This window comes from Limanda limanda, chromosome 19, assembly GCF_963576545.1.
Source record: "Limanda limanda chromosome 19, fLimLim1.1, whole genome shotgun sequence".
Classification (NCBI taxonomy): domain Eukaryota; kingdom Metazoa; phylum Chordata; class Actinopteri; order Pleuronectiformes; family Pleuronectidae; genus Limanda; species Limanda limanda.
In genome coordinates this window covers 9269350-9277513 of record NC_083654.1, presented here as the reverse complement: position 1 = coordinate 9277513, position 8164 = coordinate 9269350, and the positions used below count along the sequence as shown (strand labels likewise).

Sequence of the window (8164 nt, the reverse complement as noted above, 5' to 3'; positions counted from 1 at the left end):
AAGTTTTGGAGAAGTCATGGAAATTTGTTATATTCATATTTTCATGTCGTTCATTTACGCTGAGTTTTAAATAATTCATATGCTTTAAAAAGAAATACTCTCAAAATATAAAGAGGCATATGCTCTCACACTTATTGAAACATTTAGTGGGGAAGCAGGCGGGATAATGCACTTTGCCAGGGAAGTGTAGATTTAACCATGCTTGGCTACAAATGGAGTCTCTTCACCTCAAAGGACAACCGTCTCAAGCTGCGAGCCAAAGGCAATTGTTCCCTCTGCCTCAAGAGGGTGCAGCCCACTGAGAAACATTTGAGGAGTGTTAAAGGTAGGAGTACATGTTGTGGATCACATTCAGTCGCCTCGTCTCTCTTCTTCTATACTTCGCTGGGGCCCGCGTAGACCCTGGTCCATGTTCGGGCTGTCTCAATGGCATGGCTTTCGTTTTTCTTCCACTGCTCTGCGACGTCATTTGCCAGGGGATCATCTGGGTTAGGAGCACTTAATAACGCCTGGATAGATAGCAACACTGTACAGATCTGCAGGGCTGGAGACCACTTATCTTTCAAAATGTCTAAACATATTCTTCCCAGTTTGTCGACGTTGGGGTGGTAGATTTTGGTCATGAATCGCACTTTGGGAGCTGCCATGGGATACTCTTCTGGAAGAAATAGTTCAAGTTTAAATGTGCCTCCTTCAAACGGAGAGTCCTGAGGCCCCGCGATGACCACGTGGAAGTATCGAGCGTTCCCTTCGTCGGGCGTAGCCGTGATCCCTGGTACGGGCTCCGCCATCAACCGCTGTGTCTCCTTTATAATCCTACTAGGCAAACCGGCCATCTTGTGTTAGCGCTTGTATTTTTAGCCGTGGACTTTGCTTCTCTTCGGGTCGGACTGACTGAGCTGCCAGGGCGGGGACAGATCACTCGTTCTTCCGGTGGCTGCTCACCTTTCACAAACAAACAAAGACGCGACACTGAACAACGGTAAGACAAAGGCTGTGTAATATGGAATTAATGGCAGACTTTAAACTAAATAAACGGAACATTTATAACACAAGACATTGTGTGGCGTGGTGATTTTAACAAGAAAACCGACGGGTACAAAGGTATTTAAACTGTAGTGGTGTAATGGCTGAAGGAAGCTTTTGCACTATGCACGGAAAAGTTTGGATGAAAAATGGACGGGTTAACAAACATAAACACCCGGACAACAGACATGCAACACATACAGTTAACATTTGTAATGATTACACGTGTAAACGGGGCAGTGTGTTACTGCCGTGACGGTCGCCGTGGACACCGTCACAAGGAGGAAATGACTGGGGCAGAGGTGGAGGAGGAGGAGGAAAAAACGCTGGTGGAGAAGATCATGACAAAAAATCTGTAAGTCTACTTGTGTTTAACTGAATGTCCGTCTGCCATTAGAATTTAATTCAATGTGTCATGATCAACCAGGGAGGTCATTCAGATGAACATGGAGATCTGGGAGAATTTGCACCAGAGGCACCTTAATCTGGTCAGTAGCGAAGACAAGTTCATCACATGATTTCTGAAGTCAGTTGTGAACACAACTCCAGTTGTGCATGACGTGTTTATCAATAAATCAAGGAGAAATTTGATTTTGTATTTTCTTCAGGTTTCACCGATCTCTCTCAAGAAGAGCTCAGGTTGGAGCATTTCTTCGGCCGGGTCTGTATTGTTAGCAAGAGACTTGTGTTTCATCATTTTTGTCACACAACCTTTTATTAATCTGGTGTATTTATAAAGATTAGATAATAAATAGCAGATATTTCAAAATGTGTTAAGTCTAACAGACATGTTTTATGTGTTTAGCTGAATGTTGTCAATCAGTTGCTCAACCAGTGGAGAAGCAGAGTCCAGGAACTGAAGGTTATGAATCCAGCCACATGCACTGCTTTGGTGAGACACACACACACACACACACATACACACATACGTACTCGGCTCCGTCAGCAGAAACGTCATCCACGATCAACAAACATGGAGACCAAAGAAGTTAAAGATTTTAACACAGAATCTAAATCACTGCTTTTAATGACTCAAGTCTATTTGAGTTTACAGAACTCAGCTGTGCCACCATCAATAATCCAAACTCCAGCGTAGAGAGGCTGAGTGAATGTGGTCTGGACTCCGTGGAGGAGAGTCATGGTGTCCGAGACAGAGACTTAGACTCTCTCTACTCAGGACCTGATGGTAAAAAGTAAATCTGTCTGGGTGATAAGAGTAAGACTGTGCTTTGTCAATATATGTTACTTTTCTGTTTCCCTCAGATAATAACAGATGTTTGTATACTGTGTTTGGATCCATTGTGATTTCATGTGAATATTTTAAGAAGTGTGCTCTCAACAGAATACGTTTTTCACAAGAGGCCGAATAGGACTTGAGAGTTCTCCGTTTTCTCCCACTGCAGACATAATAGGCAGTGGTGTAGAGAAAAATCCCGGGCTCCCCCCAAGGAGGTGGCGGGGGCCCTTTCGCAACGTTAAGGGGCCCCCAAGACACGGGGCCCCTCCCCGAAGTGCATCGCATGCAGGCCCCTCCCCTATGCCACTGATCAGAGGCCACATCTTCAGCTCCAACAGGAGCAGCTTGGAGTCCAGTCTTCTTCAGCAGCCCCAGTGAATCATCTAACATGATGCCTGTCTACACTGAGGGCAGCTATAGCTTCCTCTCTCCTCCCTTTTGTCCCAGTAGTTGTTAATACAGCTCAAACAGTAGCTGTGTCCACAGCCAGTAGTCACCGGATCCTTCAGTAGATCCAGACAGATCAGACAGCAGAATCTTTCTCTGTCCAGTTGATTTTCTTGCTGCGCCATTTCACCTGGTGCCATTGACTGTAGAATAGATTCACTTCCTCCGAACAGAAACAGATCTCTGCTCCTCCCTCTCTCGTTCACTTCCTCTTTTTCCCACTTTTTAACACACGCTTGAAAAGAGCAACAGTATGGTCTTACCTCTCCTCAGCAGTGCCTTAGGTCACGCACTGTTTAAAGGAAGCTGCTTGCATATCATACTGATTAAAGGAAGCTGCTTGCATGTCATACTGATTAAAGGAAGCTGCTTTCATGTCACACTGATTAAAGGAAGCTGCTTTCATGTCACACTGATTAAAGGCAGCGTCCTTTAAACAGTGTACTGCAATGCATTGCACAAATAATACGTATGCAGAATAGTAGCCCTTTTCAGGTTTCATTATTATGTGTGTACCAAACACAAACAGAAGGTTTTACATGTGTCAAGATAGCAAATCAGAATGTACAAGGCTGAGTGTTTAGAGAAGTTCCCTGTGATCCAACACTTTAAAGGGGACATATTATGAAAATTCCACTTTTGTAGTGCTTCTACACGTTAATTTGGGTATCTGGCGTGTCTACAGTCCCAAAAACTCTTGAAAAAAAAACCTCCCTCGATTTGTTGTGGTTCCTCTATGTCAGAAACTATGAGCTAGAGTGAGTCGAATGGGAAAACACCAGATTGTGACCTCACAGTCTGACACAGCATGGCATAGCCCCCCGGGGCTGTGATGGGGGGGGGGGGGGGCAGTGAGAGTGGGGGGGGCGGAGCACTCAAAACAGGACAATCTGAGGAGGGCTGTTTTAGACAGGGTAAAAAGGCTGCTGTTTTAAATGATCCTTGTGGTATTTTGCCCAAAAATGTTACAGACATTTCATTAAGACCCCAAGGAACCATATCAACTGTGGTGAAATGGGCATAATATTTCCCCTTTAAGTTTGGATCCCTGCTCTCCATCCAGCCGGTGAACCCATGACTGATTAATGGGGCAGCAACAGTCTTAAGTAGCTTCTTGGAGGCTGTTGATGTCTACGGCTTGCCATCACGTGTCAGGTCAGATAAAGGCAGGGAAAATGTTGACGTTGCACGCTACATCGTGGCTAACAGAGGAGTGAACAGGAATTCCCACATTGCTGGCAGGAGTGTCCATAATCAAAGGTACATCTGTCATTAAAACATTTATCAAAATAACACTTGTTTCACTATTTTGGGTATGGCTGAAGTTTTGATCCATTTCTCACTGTTATTATCCATACATTATGTTCAGTAAAGAATCATTTGATAGTATTTGAAGTCTTATCTTAATACAATAATCAAGTTCACGAATATATATAAATATATCATTATCATTTTGTCATTAACTTCCATTTGGACAGATTAAAAGCAGGACTTTAAATAGATTTCGTTGTTATTATTTACCGTGCTTACCATCAATGCTGGTTGTATGATATGTGGGGAAACTTCTCAAAGAATAGATACATTAAATGTTTTCATTTAAGATTTTTATATAAGTATAGAACATGTCCAGCTGCATAGTCAACAGTATATATATTTTTCAAGTGGCTTTTGTTATAAAATACTATATAGGGGAAACAGAATGTGAACTGTCGATGCTCTGAAGCAGTTTTAGCTTCTACCAGATGTACAGTAGAGGACAGCAGGATCAGAAATTCCCTCATGACATTACTATTATCTGTGTGTATGCATAGTGTGGTTTGGTATCAAGAAAGACTAGTGCCCCCTCCAGGTCTTTCCCCCCGAGAGTCCCTTGAAATGCTGCTGCCTTTTACCTATGTACCAGCCTGAGAGCAAGTGAGTAGCTTTTGTAAATGTTGTAATTGCACCCTCAACCAGGTGAGGGCGCCAAGAGTCACGTTTGTCACGCACAAAGACAAATGAGGCGATTATGAATAACTACTTTTTAACTAATTTGTTAAGAAGGGGTCTCCTAAGGATGAATATAATAAAAAATGTGACACAACATTGAAACTGAAACGTTCCCTGAGTTCTCAACCATCCATCCACACCAGCTTGTAGGTCTTCATCCAGTGAAAGAGAGGAGAGTGTGAGTTCAAACGATAATGAACGAATGAGTTATTCAATACGTATTCATTAGGTGTTCACAGGGAGCGGAATACAGCGACAAAGAGACACCAATAAGCTATTCTGCTGCTATAGGGGCTCTGCTGACGGGGGGCATATTTTCAGCTGACAGTGAGTTTGTGAAATCAGCAAGAGGTGCAAGTGAGCTGTGTGTGTGTTAGTGTGTGTGTGTATTTGTGAGTCAGATCATCATTTTTCATGTCCCGGTTACAAGCGCAGTGCGAATAGCTAATACAATTTATACATTCACAAAACTAAAATCCCAACATTTACTGCCAACAACAGTGTGCAACATCCTTATATCTCCTGCAGTAACATCCCAGCCCCTTGTGAGCAGATAACACATAAATATTTGAATGTATTAATTAATGATTAAAATAGAGACTCATAAAAAGGCTCATTCCAATAAAACATATAAATCTTGCATCCACCTATAGTGATTAAGAGGGATGTTTGTGAATTTTAGTTCCCCCAACAGTAAATAAGCAGCAGATCTAATGACAGACTGATGCAGCATCAAATCTGCCTGTGTTTATGTAATGTGTTCTCAAGCTGCACTGATCAGAGCACATATTAAAAGTGAGGGATGAGCCTTTAGATGCCTGCGTGCACACGCACACAGCTAAACAGATGGTTTTACTGGGAATCTTTTACTTTCTCTGGAGTGCATTAAGGCAATTCAATCATATTAAAGAAATGATTATGTTTTTTCTCATCTGACCTGTTGTGTTAAATAGTGAGAATAGTTTATTTGTGAATGCTGTAACTTCCTCCTTCCTACCTCCTGGGGACTGCTGGGTACTCACAGGGGGGGAGCAATGACATTTGAGTTGAAACAGACACTCACACACACACACACACACACACACACACACACACACACACACACACACACACACACACACACACACAGACACACACACATACACACACACTCACACACACACACACACACACACACACACATACACTCACAAAGACAACTTTTACTTCTATCTTTGTGAGGACATTCATTGGCAAATTTCATTCCCTAGCCCCTTATCCTAATGCCTAACTCTAACCTAGGCCTAATTATAACCCTAAAACCAAGTCTTAACCCAAAAACAGACATTTGGTCCCCATTAGGCCTACTGATCCTGACAAAGTCAGTGTTTATGACAAAAAATATCCTGAGGACGAAACAAGAATGAGTATACATACACACAGAGTGAGAGGTTTGTGCAGCTATGTTTCTTTTAATCATATTAATATATCATATAACTTTTAAAATATATATTATTTAATCAGCTGTCTTTGAATTTCAATGTTCTATATAATTTGCTGTACTTAATTTAAAATTATGAAATTATTATTATTAATATCAATATGTTATTGTTTGAGAAGCACTTGGAAACTTTTCTTTTAAAAGGTGCTCTGTAAATATAGCTATTATTACTATTAATATTGGACAGCATAATCAAAACCTTATCCTTCACCTCAACCACGACCAGTTCTTGTCTAACCCTAAACGTAACCAGGACCTCACAACCGATGATTTGTCTCTTTAAGACCAGGCTCTGGTCCTCATGAGGTCCACTGGTCCTGACAAGGCCAGTGCTGGAAAATGTTGAGGTAATAAAAACGAGCACACACACACACCTTTCATGCACTGTACAAATGTCTCCTTCCTCTCCTTCTCCCCCTACCTGCCCCACCTTCCTGTAAAATCACAAAATAGACTGTAATTCAATAGACTCTGACCTGACTCCAGCCACATTCACCAGACACGCAGCATATATTGTGCTCTTACACGTTTAACACACATTTCCATAGGGGGAAACAGGGCCGTCTGTCTTGTTTATTCCCTATTTAGACCATGTCCTGCAGCTGTGTATGTATGTCGAGCTGGGAGCGGATCAATCCTTTGAATTATAACCCCTGCCTGCAGCTATTGAAATTCCTCCGCCCTGATCAGCACTTTTTCTGTATGACACACACCGCTTAAACGCACATTGTGTTCATTGCTACAGCTGATGACAGCAACAGATGCTCCATTCAGAGCTTCTCTCTCTCTGCAGAATGGAAATGAGCTGGTTCGAATTCAGTGCCGGGTATTAATGTTTGGGGGTGGGGGGCTGATTCCAGTCGACCCTCCTTACTGTTGCATTAGAGAAACCAGGCTTAGTAATTGGAACAATGACTCCCGGGGTAGAATTGATCGTGTTGGGCCACAGCGGCTCGCCTATGGGAAACAGGGCATTGATCCAAGGCTCCTGATTTATGCCTATTTGAGTGGCTTGCCGCATGGGTGACCGAGTGGCACATATTTCACCTGGAAGGGTAAGGAGCTGGGTTTCTGTGCTGTGCGTTCATGGGTTCCCATCAGGACCAGGGCACCGTGTTCCTCCTCTCACAGTAATAACACGCTGTGTTGAGTAAACATTGTCAGAGCAGAGAATATTTGCACTGTGTTTGAGAGCAGACCAGGGCGAGGCCGGGATCACTTGAACTTAAGTGGACCTAAGTGGCACTGAGAGGCTGGACAGAAAATCACGTTACATCACATCCATTACATTCACTTTATGTGTGCGTGCAGAACCTGCCGCATGAGCAGAGGAGAAGGAAAGCGATGAAGCAATGTCTGTGCAAATGCATCAACCTGCAGGAGACCGGGGTGTAAGTGTTGTTAATATTTTTTATTTTTTCAATTGCCTTTGCATTGCCTTGTGGTGGTGACCAAGCAACGACAATGCAACTATGACAAGTCTTAGAAAATACAGATTTTAGAACATGGAACAGGATAGTGAATGATCTTTCCACATGAGTGAATTTGCGTACCTCCAGTAGATTAGCAATAACCAGCAGATGTTATGGTCATAGCATCAGTTGTGCACAGCGTCATTGGGTGTTTCGGCCTTTTAATCACAAGACACCCTCTATTAAGGCAGGCCCACCACAGGCTGCTCAGACCTGGGTGTGTGTCCCTAACATCTTGGGGCCCAGTTGGGGTCTTACCTCCTGATCCAGAGCCAGTGGCTGCACCGCTGCAGCATCCCTGACATTACTTTGCTCTTTTTTGCTATGCAAATATTGAAAAGACGTGGCAATGTGTCTTTTAAACAAATAAATACACACATTTTGTTAACGGCCTCCATGTCTTTTGTTCCCCCATTATTCTGAAAACACACGAGCGCACCACAGTCGTACAAAGGACCTCACAACTTTAACTATAGCTGTTATATTTATCAGCCGGTGAGAAACAGAGGGATT

General features: G+C 42.9%; 1 protein-coding gene across 1 annotated transcript; it reads right to left on the bottom strand.

Moving 5' to 3' along the window:
• Nucleotides 1-337: 337 nt before the first annotated feature.
• On the bottom strand, nt 338-836 carry LOC133026080 (ubiquitin-conjugating enzyme E2 N-like). The gene has a single exon (XM_061092914.1). The coding sequence runs from the start codon at nt 834-836 to the stop codon at nt 375-377; it is 462 nt and encodes a 153-aa protein (XP_060948897.1). The 3' UTR covers nt 338-374.
• Nucleotides 837-8164: the final 7328 nt, after the last annotated feature.

What these genes read in the sequence shown, in the direction of transcription:
- LOC133026080 (XM_061092914.1), bottom strand. Translation starts at nt 836, where the DNA reads ATGGCCGGTTTGCCTAGTAGGATTATAAAGGAGACACAGCGGTTGATG.